The 19,253-nt window shown below is 39.2% G+C and overlaps 1 protein-coding gene across 1 annotated transcript; it reads right to left on the minus strand.

The window, feature by feature from the left end:
* LOC108661595 lies at window positions 507-5,966 on the minus strand. The gene is made up of 5 exons (XM_018119045.1): window positions 5,121-5,966; window positions 4,135-4,985; window positions 2,956-3,996; window positions 1,268-2,574; window positions 507-1,147 (listed from the first exon to the last, which is right to left on the minus strand). The coding sequence occupies exons 1-5, from the start codon at window positions 5,964-5,966 to the stop codon at window positions 507-509; spliced, it is 4,686 nt and encodes a 1,561-aa protein (XP_017974534.1).

A 19,253-nucleotide genomic window follows, 5' to 3' on the forward strand; every position in this document is an offset into this window, starting at 1 on the left:
GAATTTGCGATAGTGTGCATTTTGTCTGCGTATATCTGACACTTGTGACACTTTTGAGCGAAATCTATACAATCCGTTTCCAACGTGAGCCAGTAATACCCTGCTCTCATGACCTGTCTTGTCAACATATGCCCACTTGCATGTGCCCTACAAATTCCTTCGTGGACTTCCTCAACTATTCTCCGAGCTTCGACTGAATCCACACATCTCAAAAGCACTTGATCCCTACTTCTCTTGTATAAAATGTCCCAATCCAAGAAGAAATTCATTGCCAACCTTCTAATGGTTTTCTTATCATTTTTTGAGCTTTGTTCCGGATACTGCTGGAACTTGAGATAATGCACAATATCATGGTACCAGGATTTCCCGTCTACTTCTTCCTCTACACTGGAGCAGTGTGCGGGGTACTCTCGAAGATTAATCATGATGGGTTGAATCTTGACATTAGTACCAACTTTGAACATAGCTGCTAGCGTGGCTAATGCATCAACCATTTGGTTCTCCTCTCAAGGCAAATGGGTGAAGGGAATCTTATCAAAATTTTTAATTAGCTTTGAAACATACTTATGATATCGCACTAACTTCGAGTCGCGTGTCTCCCATTCTCCTCGCAACTGATAAATGACCAAAGTAGAATCCCCATATACTTCCAAAGCGTGAATTTTCTTCTCGATTGCTGCCTGAAGACCCATGACACAATCTTCATATTCGGCCACATTATTGGTACAATAGAAGTTGAGTTTAGCTATGACGGGATAATGATCTCCTTCTGGTGACACTAATACGACCCCTATGCCATGCCCCAAGGCATTTGAAGCTCCGTCAAAAAACATCTTCCAATTCTCTTTCTCCTCTGATTCCTCCTTATTTGTTTGACAAATCGACATCAGGTCCTCATCTGGAAACTCAAACTCCATTGGTCCATAATTTTCTTCCACCCTTTCTGCCAGAAAATCTGCGATTGCACTTCCTTTGATAGCTTTTTGGGACACATATACAATATCATATTCAGACAACAATACTTGCCATCTTGCTACTCTACCTGATAAGGATGGCTTCTCGAAGATGTATTTAATAAGATCCAACTTTGCAGTGAGCCAAGTAGTATGATATAGCATGTACTGCCTAAGTCGATGCGCCGTCCATGCTAAAGCACAACACATTTTTTCCAATGAGGAATACTTGGACTCGTACTCAGTGAACTTTTTACTCAAGTAGTAAACTACTCTTTCTTTCTTACCAGTTTCATCATGTTATCCCAACACACATCCCATGGATCTTTCATTTACTGTCAGATACAAGAGGAGGGGTCTTTCGGCCACAGGTGGTACCAACACTGGCGAACTTAACAGATATTCTTTAACCTTGTCAAAAGCAACTTGGCACTCCTCGTTCCATGCCCTAAGATTGTGTTTGCGAAGGAGCTTGAAGATTGGGTCACATTTGAGTGTGAGTTGTGATATGAACCGGGCTATATAATTCAACCTTCTCAAAAATCCCCTAACCTCTTTCTGCGTTTTGGGAGGAGGCAAATCAAGGATTGCTTGAACCTTATCTGGGTTAACTTTTATTCCTTTTTCACTGACTATGAAACCAAGTAACTTTTCAGAAGTGACTCCAAAGGTGCACTTTCCTAGATTTAATCTGAGCTGAAACTTTCGTAACCTCTTAAACAACCTTTCAAGATTGGTCGCATGATCCTCTGTTTTGAGAGCTTTTACAATCATATCATCCACATACACCTCGACCTCTCTGTGCATCATATCATGGAAGAGAGTCACCATGGCCCGCTGATAAGTTACCCCGATATTCTTCAAACTAAATGGCATTACCTTATAACAAAAGGTCCCCCACATAGTTATGAAGGTAGTTTTTTCTCTATCCTCTGGTGCCATTTTAATTTGGTTATACCTTGAAAAGCCATCCATAAAGGAAAACATGGAATGACGGGCAGTATTGTCAACAAGGGTGTCGATGTGGGGTAGAGGGAAATTATCTTTTGGGCTAGCTCTATTCAAATCTCGATAGTCCACACACATTCTCACTTTTCCAACTTTCTTAAGCACCGGGACAATATTTGCAACCCATTCGGGGTACTTAGCTATTTCCAAGAATCTTGCATCAAACTGTTTCTTCACCTCTTCCTTAATTTTCAAAAGCATTTCAGGTTTCATTCTTCTCAACTTTTGCTTAATTGGTTTGCATTCGGGTTTCAAAGGCAATTTATGGGCTACAATGTCTGTATTGAGTCCTGGCATATCTTGATAGGACCATGCAAACACATTTACATACTCATGGAGTAACTTTATTAGTTTTTCTTTTTCACTAGGCACCAACGTCGTACCAATTCTAACTTCTTTCTTATTTTCTTCATTTCCCAAATTAATTGTTTCAAGTGTCTCTTGATGTGGGACAATTTGTCTCCCCTCCTGTTCTAGTAGTCTTAACAAGTCTGGAGTTAAATCATAATTCTTCACGTTTTCTGTATTGTCAAGTTCGCTGACACTTGTACCTTTTTCAAAATTAACCTCAAAATCACTGTCATTATCATCTTCGCATTCATTATTTGGAATCCTGAAAGGTAAAGGGAATTGAAATATGTAGAGCTATTGTATAGATAAACAGTTAAAATAAAGGGATGAAATGACAAGAATAGAAATGGTGAACCATGAGAAGAGATATGAGAAATGCACTACGCATGTCAATTTATTAGAATGATAAATGATAAAAAGCCCGATACATAAAACTTTCAATGCTTTTGGGCATAAGCATGGATGTTTAGTTTGCATTACTTTGAAATTGAATCACAAGTGACTAGTAAACTCATGGTGGTCCAACTGCTCAACTTCAAATTCGGTGGCTCGAGGTATGTAGTAGGAATCCGTCCTCATTTTCTGGCTGCTCTTCACTTTCCTCCGTTGCGCATATTGATAAATCAGAAAAGGCTTCCCCTACTGCTGATACTGATTCTCGGCTCCCAACAGTGAGTGATTCAGGAAGATGAAGCCTCCGGACCGAAATGTCTCGTAGAGATGAGGATATATCATTCTATGATTTTCCAACCTGTGCCCCTTAAAGCGAGCCAACCTTTCCCTTTTTCTTTCGGCTATCATTTCTTCTCTTTCCTTCTTAGTCGGCTTGTACCCCAGGCCAAACCTTTCTTCATTTTTAGTAGCACGTATGGGCCTTCTAATGCCTTGCAGTTCTCTTCCCAGTCCTACTTCCGCTCGGTATCTTTTTCCTACCATCTGACTGACAACCATCACGGTGGTTTTGGAAAGCCTCGGAATAGGTGGTGTGGTTTCTTCTCCAACATATGTGGTGTTAACAAACTCGAAAGATCGAAAGAAACATTCAGACACTTCTTCCGCCGCTCCCACGTAAGGAGTATTCGCTGGCTTGCTTATGAGCAATTCCTCCTCCCCGTTAACACATACAATCTTCCCGTCCACGATGAACTTGACCTTTTGGTGAAGTGATGAAGGTATGGCCCCAGCCAAGTGGATGCAAGGTCTTCCCAACAAATAATTGTATGAAGGAGCGATATCCATAACCTGAAATTCAATGGTAAAGGTACACAGGTCGATTTCTATCGGAATCTCAATGTCCCCTACTACTGCTCTCCTTGTCCCATCAAAGGCTCTCACAATCATCTGACTTTTTCTCATGTAAGACATGTCGATGGGTAAGCGGGCCAAGGTCCTCATGGGTATTACATTTAAGGACGATCCGTTATCAAACAACACTTTTGTGACAGTACAGCCTTTACACTTGGTAGTGATATGCAAGGCTTTGTAGTTTCCCTTACCTCTAGAAGAGATTTCTTCATCGCTAAAGGATATTATGTTACCCATTGAAATGTTCCCAACGATGTAGTCTAAATCTTCAATTGAGATATCGTGATCCACATATGCTTGGTTCAGAATCCTCATCAAAGCATTCTTATGTGGATCCGAGCTGAGGAGCAAAGATAGTAGTGAAATACGAGCAGGCAATCTGTTCAATTGGTCGACCACATTGTACTCACTATGTTTAATGAACTTGAGGAACTCGACAGCTTCTTTTTTCGTCACCGACCCCTTTGAGCCATCTATCGATTCTTGAGATTGCATTTTTTCTTCTCTCAAATTTTGCTCTTTTTCTTTTTCCTTCTCCTTCCTGAGATTCTCCAATGCCTCTAGTGTATAGCAACATCCGCTGCGGGTAATCCCCCCAACACCAGTTATATTTGCAGCATCATTTTGAGATTCAGCTATCAATTTTTTCGTATTTGAAACTTGTACATTGCAATTGTAGTTCCACGGGACAGCTTTGTTATCTTTGTAGGGGAAAGGTTTAGGGACTTCTATGGTCATTTTGGCATGGGTTCTGTCTTCCACAGACTCTCCTCTTCGTTCATAGAAAATGGTTAAAAGTTTTATTTTCCTTGGGTGAGTGGACTCTTTGGACATCATGTTTACTGCTGGCTCTAAAGCTTCCACATAAAACTCAATCCTTGATTCATCCATCATTCTTTGCACTTCCTTCCGGAAAGAACTACAATCCTGGATTAAATGCCCCACACATCTTTTGTGATACAAGCAATATGGTTCTTGGATATCTCCCGAGTCATTCACATCAGAACATTCCGGCCAAACCTCGAGCATATCGGCCTTTACCAAGGTTTCAAACACTTTCTGCATGGGGGTTTCCACTTCCCGGATGTTCCTTTTAACATATACCTCTTCTTCGATTATATTTACCCTTGCCCCAGCATGATTTGGCAGTGGGTTATTATTAACATTTTGTTTCAGTTTCTTTTCAAAATTCAGGATTCCTGCCTTGATCAACCCTTGCACCTTATGTTTGAATGCTGTACAATTCTCGATCGAGTGCCCTTTGATTCCATAATGATAATCACAATGGGCGAAAGCGTCATACCATATCGGGAATGGAGGTTTTAACGGCTCTATGTATAAAGGTGCCACCAGATGGTTTGCAACTAACTAAGTAAAGAGTTCAGCATATGGGATTGGGATTAGGTTAAACTGCACTTTCTCTTGCTTATTTCGCCATCCTCTTGATTCATCGTTAATATGGTTATTTGAAGGTGTTGTTTGTTATGTGGTTGAAGCTGTAACGGGTGTGAAAGTAGGTGGGTGGATATTTGTGGGGTAAGGTGTCCGTTGGGTGGGAGCATATGGGTACAGGTTAGAAAAGGCATTTGGCATGGGTGGATATAGGTATGCCCTTTGTGAAGTGTTATTCACAACTGGGTAATAGGGGTATGGTGGATATGGCTGATAAGGGTTGTAGCTTCCTCCTTGGGGTTGTCTCGAAATGATGGCTTGGGTTTCTCCTTCACTATTTTTAAAAGTTCCCCATTTCTTCGTGTTTGCTGTATCACCTCCTTCTATCTTCTTTTGCTTAATGGCAGTCTCTATCATCTCTCCTAAAATCACCATATCAGTAAAGTTCTTTATGGCACTACCGACCAACCGTTCATAGTAGGGGGCTCGTGGGGTGTTAACGAACATCACGGTGGTCTCTTTCTCAATCAATGGTGGCTGAACTTGAGAAGCCACATTCCTCCATCTTTGAGAATATTCTTTGAGGCTTTCAGTAGGTTTCTTTTCCATGTTTTGTAAAGAAAGGCGATCCGGAGCCATATCTGTAACATGCTTATACTGAGCCACAAACTCCCGAGCAAGGTCTTTCCATGTATGGATTCGATTGCGGTCCAGTTGAACGTACCTTTTTGCTGCCACACCAGTGAGGCTATCTTGGAAACAATGTATTAAGAGCTTGTCATCATGGGCATATGCGCCCATCCTTTTACAATACATCGTGATGTGTGTGACCAGGCACTTGACTTTGTCGTACTTTTCAAAGTCTGGAACTTTGAATTTTTGGGGTATAACCACATCTGGAACGAGACAAAGTTCGATTGCATCCATAGAGCAATACATTCTCATTCTTTCTATCATGCGTAGTCTTTCCTCAAAAAGGTCAAATTTTTTGTGGGTATCAAGATTGTCCTTTGATTCAACGGATCTACAGTTGAGCTTCTCTTGTTCCTTCGGATCGTCCAGGTTAGGTACAGAGATAGGGTCTGAAGGACTTGCCCCTCAAATTGGCCTCTGTTAAGCATAAGTTGGTGGTGGCCCTGTAGGCACTAGCATCCCAAAGAACGGATATTGTACTATCGACGACATGGGGATAGACGCATTCCTTGCTAGTGGTGGTGTGAATCCTGGTGGATATACGGGGTCTGTATTGGCTTCTGTCTGTTGAACATCTTCTGACATACCAAAACTCCCCACCACTCTCTTCCCTTTATCTGTTGATATCAACTCCAAAATCTTTGACAACTGATCCATGATCTCTTCTTGCTTTTTTTCGATCTTGTCCATTCTCTCCGAGTGTTCATCCTCCATGATCTTAGAACGAGCTCTTGTGTTGTATCTGTGTAGAGTTTGTTTCTCTGGAATTTTGTTCTTTTATAGGCTAAATGGATAAGTTAGAATTTTATGTTGATGAATGCATTGTCATTTGTTATTATTTATGTGAATCATGCAACTATGATGCAAGTGAAATGTATTGAAAAGAAAAATAGGAAAGATATTGGCCATCCAACATTTACCATAAGAAAATCCACATCCATAAAACTGAAATATCCGATTACATCTTTGTCTAAAATCATTACATAACTACTAAAAGGAAAAATCAACTTTGTCATATTGGTCCCTAACCATCATGAGGTGATCGATCAACCGCTCACTCAATTCATCCCTCGGAAGAATCTCTCGCCTGAGTTCTTCAGTCTTGTCTGCCATTACTCGAGCCTTAAATGCCACTTCTCTCATCTGTCTCAATATCCATCGCATTTCAGCTTCTTTCCTTTGAAGGCTTTGTGTGCACGAATCATTTCTTTTCCTCATTTGGAAATACTCTTGCCTTACTGCTTCATACTGTGCCTTATAGCCCTCCATGGCAGTTTTCAACAACCCGCAGTCATTTCTCAACTCTTTGATAGTTTGTTCTTATTTTCGTACCTCGTGTTGCAAAGCATTGTTGACACTTTGGAGTTCTTGCATTCTGGCTATCAAAGAAGAATTTGTCATGTTCACTTCCTTAAACTTGCTTTGCCACTCATCCCACTCTTCCAAAGCCATTAGTACCTTTCTTGCCATCTCTTTCTTCACTTCTTCTAGTTCATCCTCATGTCTCCGCTTCATATTCATCATCTCCTTTTCAAGTCTTTTTCTTGTCAACTCGCTTTCTAGCAGGACATCTTGAGGTTCTGGGTTTATGGGATGTTTTGATGGATTTTTCGGGAGGCATACGACATCTTTCACCCTTTGGTCGTGCCAAGTATGATATCCTATGGTGACTTCATCGGTAACCAGTCTTGTGCAATTTCCTCAATTTTCTTTAGCGTTCTCGGCTCTCCATATGTAAACTATAACTGGTTGAGTTGGTGAGTCATGGGTACGAATTGCTCAGATCCGAACTGTCTTCGTACCATAATCGATGCATAGCTAATGGCTCCCCATGGTCCCATCAGCGGCACCCACGGCTTGTCTCCGCATTTATACATCACTTGCTTTCACGGCATCCATGGAGCTCTCCAAGTTACTTTCATGCTCATTAACCTCAAGAGATTCGCGACCCACTTTTCTTTACTCTCGCAGTCAGGCCATACACTTTCGCAGAACTCAAGGATAGCGCAACTTACAAACAGATAAGGCTTCCAAAATTTGCTTATTTACATTCGGAATGGCTTTTGACCCATATAGTTAAGAGTTTGGCACATCCGATGAATCGTCCCTCGCCTTTGCGCCGACAAAAATTCAAGGATCTAAAGGTTTAAGCTAAGATGGATGGGGTCGGGTTAATGCTCCTCGTCACCTGATCAAAGAAGTCTATGACTGACACCTCTACATGACCTAGAACCTTCGGGAAGACCACTAAGCCATAGATTGCCATCGCGAAAGCTAGAAGACCTTGTTCATCCTCCATGTGTTTTTTAATATATCCATTCAAGAAACTCCATGGAAGGTATTCTGTGTCTCCTTTCTTCTTCAAATGCTGATCCACTTCTACCATAGTCATTCCTAACAACTTGGCCAGCTTCAGTCGGTGTCTCGTCTTCTGGGCCCTCAAATAGATCTTGTCAGGCTGCATGTGATCTATCCGGAGCAAAGATGAGTACTCTTCTATGGTAGGGGTCATGTCCACGTTGTTAAAGACAAAGCAACGGTATGAGGGATCCCAAAACTGGACGATGGCTCGGAGCATCTGGTCATCAACAGGTACATATAAAAGCCATGCAATGTGTCCATACTTGCTTTGAAAATTATCTCAGTGAGCACGTCTCCACTGTTCCCAAATTCCTATCATCTCTTTGAAGTCATTCTGCTGAAGGTCCAAGTGAACTCTCTCGGGTAAAGTTGGGATATGTCCTTGGGTCAAACAGTCTCCTTTTTCTTGTTGAATCAGCCCCATCTATAACTCTATCTCATAGTCATTTCTGTATATGTTGAGTGGACCTGCTGATGACTATGCCATGGATGTAACCGGGATCTCTTAGGTTGGATGTTGTGTAGCCAATATTTCTCCTATATGAAATTACGATGCATGCAAATGAACATGTAACATGCACACGACAAGCAAAATAAACTTAAGTTAGTATGGTAAAAAGAAAGAATGGAGTGTTAAAAATAATGAGAGAATAATAAGCAATATCATGAGTATTACTATCTACTCCACAATACTTTATTATCTCGTGGCAAAATTTAAAATAGAGGGAGTGGAAGAAATTCCTTCACGTGTACCTATTTATAGGGTATGGCCCTACCTAGGATTAAGCTGCTCTCGGTATTCTATATGCTGAGCAGGGTTTATAAATAGAGCTAAGGTTCCCAAATCGTTCCTCACTGTCGTCCACACGGACTAGTAAGGCACCCCGGTCCTTACCCATTACAAGCTTCAAATGGACTAGGTTCGATTTGAGTGGGAGTCTTCACTAGCCCGTGCGGAGCTTATCACCTTACGAGAGCGTAGCTACTAAACTCCCTCCTAAAAAGGACATAACCTGGGTGAAGGGTTTATACATGAATGCAAAATGTGCTGTGTGTGTGAAGGAAAACATCGAGTTCGGAATAACATTCTCACATCCCTCTATCCTAAATCCCAACAATTATTAAAAGTAATAAAATAACAAATGCGAAATAAACAAATGCACTAAACAAAATATGCAGAACAAATCATCAACACTAAGAAAACATCGAATTATTTAAAGCCTTGGATAACCTATTATTATTTAATGGTTCGACTCTCGGTAGTCCCCAGTGGAGTCGCCATTTGTCGTAACGTGCGGGTCCGGGAACCCGACTGCCAGACGCGAGGTGAAAACTCTAAAAAAAACTAAAAATTAGGAGTCGCCACCAATCTTTTTATTAGGTGTGATTGGTCACCTATTGACTCGATTCTAATCGATGAAGCCTTAAATTAATTTTAAGCCCACCGAAAAGAACCTTAAACTGGTCTACGTTTTTCTAGATCTAAGTTCGGGAGTACGGTTACGCCCAGGGAAGGATTAGCACCTTGGGACGCCCGTTCCATGAATGGTACCATTTTTAGATTATCCTATTAGACTTTTATTATATTTCCTTAGTTATAATTCTCTTATTTTATCCCTTATTTATCCTAAAATGGAATGCAAATGTGAAGTAAGATGAAATGCATGGCGTGAGATAAAAATATGTCAAACGAGTAACCTTTTATTGAGGATATTTTCCCGAATCCGCCCATCATACTAGTGGGATCTGGGGTATTCTCTCACCTAGGGAATTATTCGAGAAATTTACCTTTGCAAATTCGACGAATAAATCCCGTCATCGGGGTCATCGTACGTTTTCTTTTAAAATAATATTTTTGTGCATAATGAACCAAATTCGGGCAAAAGCCTTTTATTAAATATGCTTCTCGAGCCCTCCCATCATACTGGTGGGACCCGAGGACATCTTTCACCTAGGAAACTTTTCGAGAAATACCCGTCTTCGCAAGATCCTCGAAAAATCCCATCATCGGGGCTTAAACTCGAAAACAGATATATTTATATGCAATGATATGCATGATGCAATATATATGTACATACTATGCTAATACAATTGTCCATTTTTTTATTATTAATTATTATTTTCATTTTATTATTTTTTTATTATCATATTTTATATTTTATTTCTAATTATTATTATTTTTATACTTTACATTTTTTATTTTAAGTTACTCTTATATTTTCCTTTTATAATTAGATCAATTGTTTATGATTCTATGTTACTTTAATGACAAAAATTTTATATATTTTTTACATAACATTTTATTAATCTATAGTTTATACCATTAGATATTTAATACTCAATTTTAAATTACTTATTGTTTTGGGTTTTTTATTTATTTGCCTATTTATTTAATGTCATGTATATAGCATTTTTACAAATTCACTATTTTATTATATATTTGAATTATTTTTATCCTTTTTTTTATCTATTGTTATTTATTTACTATTTTTATTGAATAACTGTTGTATAATCAAATTCTTTATTTATTAAAAAATTCAGGATCTTGAAATCAAGGCCCTCCCATCGTATTGGTGAAGCCTTGATTCGGATTCCGTACCTAGGGAATGTGGGCTCGGGATTGCGACTTCTCGCATCTCGACCAACTGTCCCATCATTCGTATTTATATATTATGCTTATAACCAATATTATGGTACTTTTAAGAGTCAATTATTTAAGGTTGATTTTCATACCTATCTTATTATAATTATTTTGATACTTGACATAATATTTTTTTACTTTTTATTTTTATTCACCAAATATATATTTTAATATACATAAATATTTCCCATGCTCTTTTCTTTATTTTATTTAAGAATACCTCACTAGCAACCTAATAATTTCCAATTTCACTTAATTTAATCTATATGTAAATCTCTTAGAAAATCTATTTTTTTTGTTTTGCATATTTGCCTCAATCACCCTTAATAACCATTCTCCTACATTTAAATTCTTTTCTTGATTAACTATATGCCTTTATATTCATATTATATTATTATTTTTAGTTAAATGTTCTTTTGTTTCTTTCTATATATTTTTATTCTTAGATCTATTTTTATAACTAAATAACCTTTCTACCTAATTTTGCTATTATTTATTGCATAATAAAAAATATATATTCTTATATATATTCTTATATTCTTGTCTTATCCCACTTCTTGCATATAAAGTTGTAATTTTATTTATCTAAAAATAACTAAAATAGATAAATAAATAAAAAAAATTAAAAACATTCAAAATAGGCATCAAAGATTCAAACCCAATAACTGTAGAGCCCAGAACATACCAAGGTCGAGCTTGGACTAGCCCAAAACTGAACCTAAGGAAGCCCACAATGGCTCCAGAAGCCCACTTCTTCTCCGATCAAAACGCACCATTGAGTGCCTTGCTTCAGCTACCCTTTTGTGCTCCAAAACGACACCGTTTGGAAGGGATTGGTTAAGTCTATTGATGAGTCTCAAAACGACGTCGTTTTAAACCTCCCAAACCCTAACTATAAAATCTTCCTTTTCTCTCCTCTCTCCATTTTCCTCTTTTGCCTCTCTCTCTAGCCCAAACTCTCTCCCTTCTCTCTACCAAACTGCCGGCCATCGCCCAAGATCAGCTTCTTACCGCCGACAGCTCCTTCTTTTCCCTCTCTACTTTCCAGCCACCGGCTTTCCCCTCATCTCCTTACGTATTTTTTTTTTTATTTTTGGTATCTCTTTTCTGATTTTTTTTGGGTTGTGGATCGTTGTGGTTGCTAGTGAATATAGGGTATTTTTTTTGCAGATTTTTGGCATTCTCTTTGGCTTGCAAGATGTGGCTTGTTGCTCCTCTTTTTGAATGGGTGCTATAGTGCCCCCTTTATACTAGGTTAAAGGGGGCACGCTCCCACTACCCTGCCAGACCCGAATTTTTTGCGTCTGGCAGGGTGAGGGAGGTGCCTAGCAGGGTGCGTCCGCACCCTGCCAGTCGTACCTCTCTCCACCCTTTTTTTTCATTTTTTCTTTATTATTTTTTAATGTTTTTAATATTTATTTTTTAATTCATTTTTTTGTTTATGATTTTTGTTATAATTTTTAGTGTCTACAGTGTGAAGATGCACCAGGCCCCTCACTACCATAAAACAAGAAGCTCGCTTGTCAACAAATCTCTTCTATCCTTTCCTCCCTTCTCCTACTTGAATAATCCCTTAGCGACTTTTTGCCCTGAAGCCCCTGTAGACATTGGACCACATAACACTTTCATTGAATAAAAAATCGTGAATCCTGAATTTATTCATAACAGCTCACTCCTGTATTCCCATAAGAGCATTTAAAATCAGAACCTCGACAGTTCTCAGATTCACTCCATTGTGATAAAAGATAGAACAAAACCAATCTTTCAAAAACACCACTCCCTTAAGGGAACACATAAGTTGCCATCATTTCAAAAAGAGGGCTAGACTCACCTAAGGTTGCCATTCCCTACAAAGGCACTATCCCTAACTTCAGTCCAAACATTAACCAGATCGATTGCTCTTCCTATTCCAGCTTTTGCCAGTGTATCAGCTTGCTGATTTGCCTCTCTTCTTACATGAATAATTTCCCACCTTTTTCACCTTTTTTTTTTCAGCATTTCAATTTGAAGAATCCACTTCCTTTTTCTCCAGGGAGCATGATTAGGAGTTTTAATCCAACTCACCGCATTTGTGGAGTCGCTCTCAATGACCAGGAAATGAGACCCGTTCCAAGTTGATGCGACAAACATCATGAACGCTTGTCTAATGGCCAACACTTCTACTAGATTTGAATCACCCAACCTTATGGACTTGGAGAACATCATTTTGATTTCACCTACAAAATTGCTAAGGATCCCATCAATTCCAGCTTTTCTTGGGCTTCCACTAGCTGCTCCATCCACGTTAAACTTCATATAACCTTTAACAGGTTTTGTCCACTCTACCATCGGTCTTGACTTCTTGCTGCTTTTAAGAACTGCCCCTAACCTTGGTTCATTAAAAGTATCAAGAGTCCGACCGTAGTCCCTTGGCCATTTGGCCTTTGCCCATGTGGCCACTTTTAACTTCGCCAGCTCATAAAGCTGATTCTGGTCCCATGTTTTAGCTCCGAAAATAATGTCATTCCTAGCCAGCCAGATTGACCAAATCACTGCAAAAAATGCCATCTTCTAAACTTTTATTTCACCTTCCTTTAAAACCACAGTATTTCAAGACTCAAAAAAAGTAATCAAATTCTTTGGTTGAACCCAACAAACATTCCACTCCCTGCACCATTGGGTCCAAATGCAACATGATTCGACACAATAAATAAAGATATGATTAACAGTTTCAGTAACCTGATGGCAAAATGGGCAGTAAGCTGAACTTAAACTCATTAATCCCCATTTGACAAGTTCTACCTTAACAGCCACCCTTCCATGCAGGATTTCCCAAAAAAAAAAAACTTCCACTCTAAACGGAGCAAGGTGAGCCCAAACCTATCTCCATATGCTTCTAACAATGTTGCCATTTGCCAAATGTTGCCTACAAGATGCTTTGACTGAGAAATTCCCAGATAGAGAGCCTTTCCAAATGACTATATCTTGAATTTTCGCAGACAGTTGATATTCATTTACAATATTCAAGAACTGCTTCCATTGTTCTTCCTCCCAGTCGAACACCCTTCTGTGCAGCTTTATCTCCCATTTCCATTCATTATTTTGCTGTAGCCCAAACTCTTGAATCTTCCCCATTTTATTGATCGCTAAAGCAAACATTCTTAGGAAAGCATTTTTAAGAACAACTCTTTCAATCCACTCTTTCGACCATAATAAGACTCTATTGCCATCACCAACCAATCTACATAAATTGCTGGAAACTTGCATAAAAAAAAGGATTAGAAGGGGAAAGGGAGGATAAAATGTTTTTCCATGTGATGGACATTTTCCTATTCATCTCGACTGACGGCAGCAGGTTGTTGGGGTCCTCACGGTGTTTCTGCACTAAAACTTCCAAACACAAACTATGTTTTTCCCTACCATACCGCCACAGCCATTCGGTAAGAAGGGCTCTATTTTTCACATCAAGATTGGTGATTCCCAAACTGTCGTTCTCCTTCAAATTAGTGATTTTCTCCCATCCCACATAATAGTTTTTCTTTTTATCTTCAACCTCATTCCAAAGAAAACGCCTTTGGATTTTTTCAATTTCTTTTTTCACGCTTTTCGACATTTAGAACAAAGACATGTAGAATAAAGGAAGGCTAGCCATCACCGATTTAAGAAGAGTCACCCTTCCCCCCATGGATAGTATTTTCGACTTCCACCCCACCAACCGATCCTTAAACTTTTTTATTATAGGTCTCCAAGTTTTCATGGATCGGTTACATGCTCCCAGTGGTAATCTAAGGTAAACATTCGATAGAGAACCCACCTTGTACGCTATACTATCTGCCAAGCTTGCCAATTCCTGCTCCCTCACCCCAACCCCTATTATACTGCTCTTCATAAAGTTAATTTTTAGTCCTGAAGAGACTTGGAAACACATAAGCAAATGTTTTAAGTTAACCAAATCTTCACCTTTAGGTTGGTAGAAGACTAGGGTATTGTCTGCAAATTGAAGGTGTGAGACTGCTAATCCATTGCTCTCAATTTTAATGTTCTCGAAGAGGTCTTTTTCTTTCGCTTTATACATCAATCGGCTCAACACCTTAACCACCATGTTAAATAGGAAGGGAGAAAGAGGGCACCCTTGCCTAAGGCCCTTTTTCATATGGAAAGGGGCTGTAAGAACACCGTTTACTAAAATTGACACTTGAGTTGTGGAAATATATTCTCTCATCCACCTTCTCCACCGGTTACCAAACCCTATTTTCTGCATAACTAAATCGAGAAAGTCTTACTCAACACAATCGAAGGCCTTATCAAAGTCAACTTTGAACAGTAAACCCTCTCCATCCTCTATTTTTAGTAGGTTAATAATCTCATTAACGATGAGGACGCAATCTAACAATTGTCTACCCTTCGTGAATGCAAATTTGTTAACTTCAATCACTTTTCCTATCATTTCCCTCAACCGATTTGCAAGAAGCTTAGCAATAATTTTATACATGCTTCCCACTAAGTTGATCGGTCTGTAATCACTCAACAAGGTTGGGTTTGTCACTTTTGTGATTAACGTGATAAAAGAGTTATTTGCTCACTCATTCAATTTACCTTTACAATAGAAGTTATCAACACAAGCCATAACATCTTCTCTAATAGTCTCCCACTCATTTTTTAAAAAGTGAAGGTTAAAACCATCTGGCTCCGGTGCCTTGTTCATGTCACAACTGTTGATGGTGTCCCAAACCTTTTCCTCAGTGAATTTTCTTTCAAGATATGGCTTTGATTGATCACCTAACCTCTTAAAACCACAACATATGTCTTTAATTTTTAAACTGTTCTGTTTGTCATAGAACTTCCCATAGTAATCTGCAATCCCCTTCTTAATTTCCTCTTTCTTTTCAAGCATCTTACCATTGACATTTATCCTTCGACAACATAAGCTCTTCGTCTAACCGAAGCAAAGGTATGGAAAAATCGTGTGTTCCTATCCCTTTCTCCAACCCATTTAACTCATGATTTTTGAAGCCACTCTTTCTCTTACACTCTGTATGCTTGCCATGGTTCAGCCCGCTTGCTTACCACTATCTTTCTCACTTTCTCTTTTTTTGTCGTTTGTTGCCATTCCTCTTGCAACCCTTTCAACTATTCTTCTAATCTTTTAACTTTCTCAGCTGAGTTTCCCAAACATTCCCGTTGCCACATTTTTAGAATTGGTTTTAACTCCTTTAGCTTCTGCCCCACCTCATTCTTTTTAGGACTCTTACTATCCTGCAATCTCCAAAACTCCTTCACTGTTTTGTGAAAACTTTGTTTATCAGTCTAGTGGTTAAAGAACTTAAAAGGTCTAGCTCCCCAATCAGCAACTTCAATCCCCAAAAAAAATCGACACATGGTCTGACAGGAATTGTGGAATGATCTTTTCAGAAAGACCTGAAAACTCCCCAACCAGGCTTGCATAAATCAAAAATCGATCAAGGAAGCTGAAAGCTATCTGTTCCCTATAGTTGCACCATGTAAACTTAGCCCCCTCCAAAAAAGGATCAATCAGACCAAGTTCATTTATGAAATTATTGAAACAAGAAATTGATCTTGATATTTCCCCTAACTTGACTCTCTCCTCTTCACTTCGAACAGTGTTGAAATCACCCCATAGGCACCATTTCCCTTCGAAACTTTCCATTTTGACTTTTAACCTCTCATAAACCTCTCTTTTTTCCCCTTCATCGTTTGGTGCATAGATATTCCCAATTTCTACTTTCGCTTTTGTTTCTCTAATTGCCCCTTTAATCAAGATGAAATTTTTGCTTTCCACAATATTTGCAACTTCAAAAAAGTCCTCCTACCAAATGCTAATAATACCTCCTTCTAGACCCTCAGATGGCATAGCATGCCCCTTAACTCTATCATTCCCCCATAACCTGACAAAAAAATCCTTATTTATTTTTTTCAACTTAGTCTCCTGAATCAATACTACCTTAAGTTTATGATTTCTAATCATGTTCCTTAATGCACGTTTCTTCTCACCCCTACCAATGCCTCTATAATTCCAAGACAGTACATTCATCAAAGAATAAGAACTCACTTACCACTCCGTAGTGCATCACTCTTACTTCGTCGCTCTGCTGACCACATCCAATGTTCCCAAGGTTCTGATCACAATTTCTCTATCTTCCCAAAATTCTAGACCAATTTTGTTACCCACTTCTCAACACTCGGTGGCTTCTTTCCAATTTATTCCATTTTGGACTGCAATATCCGAGTCCGTCAAAGAGAGATGACTTACTTCCTATACCTCCCCTATTTTTCCTTCCAAAATAGATCTAATATTCTTCCTTGTTTTGCTTCTACTTTGGCCTTGTGTCAATGGTTCCTCTAGCATGATCCTTTAACCCTCAACAGTGACCCAAGGTCTGTTATTCGCTTTCAACTCGTAGCCATTACCTTTGATCTCTCCACTGTCCTCTGTTATTGGCTTTGGCTCCAAAGCCATTAGTCTTTCCTTCTTCTCAAACCCTTTCATTACTTTTCCTCTATTACGTTTCACCTTTCTCAAATTACTATTTCCATTTTTATTTTCTTTCTTCTTTTTACTCCCTTTACCATTCTATTCCCTCACTTTCCTTTTGCCTTTCCCCTTATTTCTTTTTTTTGGAATTTCGGCTAGCTCTCCCATCGTTATTTTATCCTCTACACTTGATCTGATCACTGCTTCATCTTTTCCTTTATTTTTTGGCTTAATTTCTTTTTTTTCCCTCTTCGATTTTTCCCATTCTCCATTATCGCTTAGTTTCTCTGAACCACTCCTCTCTTTGCTTTCCACTGCTCTAGGTCTATTAATTCCAGTAGCTTCCTGAATAATATAATTATTTCCCCTATCACTTGACAGGAAACCCCTTTTCTCCTTCCCTTTTCTTACTGTTCGTTTGTCTCTATTTATTTCTTTAAGAAGTGTTCCGTTTGACCTTTTCTCTGATAACCCCCCATTCTCCATTACCCCTTTTTGAGGCATTGTCCTTTCTCTTATTCCTTCACTCTCAACACCCTTCATAAGTGTTAGTGGCCCAATCCTATTTCCTTTTCTTATCAATTTTTCATTTGGGCTTGTACCTTCCCTTTTACAGGCCGGTTCTTCTTTAGATTGATCCTTATCCCTCCTTAGCCCAATTACATCATCCATATCTACCCGCAGCTCTCTTTTTTCCTTCATCATACTTTTCACCTTCCTATTTGGACCCACGCCAACTTCCATCTCACCCGATAAACCTAGATCGGACCATGGGGATTTTTTTGACACACCTCCTTCACTTTTTTGAGATCCCCCAACTTTCAAACTTCTCTATCTTTTCTTTTGTTTTGAAACAACAAAATCTAACTCAATCATATCACCTATTACCAACTTTGATTTAGGGTCAGGAACCCCATCACGTTGTGCACCACTTTTCAAACTGTCCCTCTCGCTGTCAGACTGCATGTTAACCCACCCTTCTTCCTCATTGATCAATTTTCCATCCTCCTCCCCACTCCATGACTGGTTTTCGCTTGATCTCAGAGGCGTCTCCACCACTTCCCTACCTTGCATCATACCCAAAATCTATCTCTCCAAATTAGCTTTTTCCATTTCAACAATGGAAGCTTTAAAAGTGATCATATGACCTTTCACTTTGACTTTTGGGAAGGCTGGGATCATGTTGAGACTTTTAACTTCCACTAACATGAAGGCTTGGTCAAATCTCTCCTTCGTTGCTACAGGATAATCCATTTTAATAAAAGATCCCTAATTGTTCCCTAAAGCCTCAAAGGTCTTTTCACTCTACAAATGGATATGTAGCTCCTCAACTTTAACCCAAACTCGATACCTTCTCATTTTGACCTCGGCATCATAGGGAACAAGATAATCAAACCATAAGTTGAAGATTTCACTATACGACTATAATAACACCTCCATAACTTCCCTATCATCAAAGGTAACCAGGACATTAAGGCCTCGTGCTGGTCTAACCATGGTCGACACCCCTTCAAGGAACATGGCACTCTGAATTGACTTACAGGCCATGGTATTCCTCAGTTTACCCATGGTTGACCGATTTAACCACTCAAACTCTGTCTGATCCAGCGAGACAAAGATAGTCACTTGCTTTTCTTCACCAGTTTGTTCTCTGGTCTGTTGGATAGGCTCCTGGACATTAACCCCTTTTTCTCCCATCTCCTTACTCTCCTTACGCCCCAGTAGAACTTCCTTGAACGTGTTGCCTTCTCCCGTTTTAAGATTACCATTTTCTGGTAGGTGTTCTCTACCGTTGAGGAACCTTTTCCTTTGCCTATCCCGATAAGCTTCTTTCACTTTAAGTCTTCATCCATTAAGATGGATTCCTTCTCCATACTGTATCGCCTTCCTCATTTCATGTTCATGGAGGAATCTCACAAAGCCATAATTGCTATGCCTATTCCATGTTCTCTTCGGGATAAAAACGTCAACCATAATTCCAAACTCGTCGAAGCAAACTTTCAACTCCCTCCAGGATATTCGATAGCTTACATTATCAACGAATACTGTGCATAAGTTTTTTCTCCATCTTTCCAGA

This window comes from Theobroma cacao, chromosome 4 (assembly GCF_000208745.1).
Source record: "Theobroma cacao cultivar B97-61/B2 chromosome 4, Criollo_cocoa_genome_V2, whole genome shotgun sequence".
NCBI classification, from domain to species: Eukaryota; Viridiplantae; Streptophyta; class Magnoliopsida; order Malvales; family Malvaceae; genus Theobroma; species Theobroma cacao.

Coding starts and splice junctions, on each gene's coding strand:
- LOC108661595 (XM_018119045.1), bottom strand. CDS start 5,966: ATGATAGAAAGAATGAGAATGTATTGCTCTATGGATGCAATCGAACTT. Junction 2,575..2,955: donor GCCGAGAATCAGTATCAGCA/GTAGGGGAAGCC, acceptor TTTACCTTTCAG/GATTCCAAATAATGAATGCG. Junction 1,148..1,267: donor AAATGAAAGATCCATGGGAT/GTGTGTTGGGAT, acceptor GTTGTGCTTTAG/CATGGACGGCGCATCGACTT.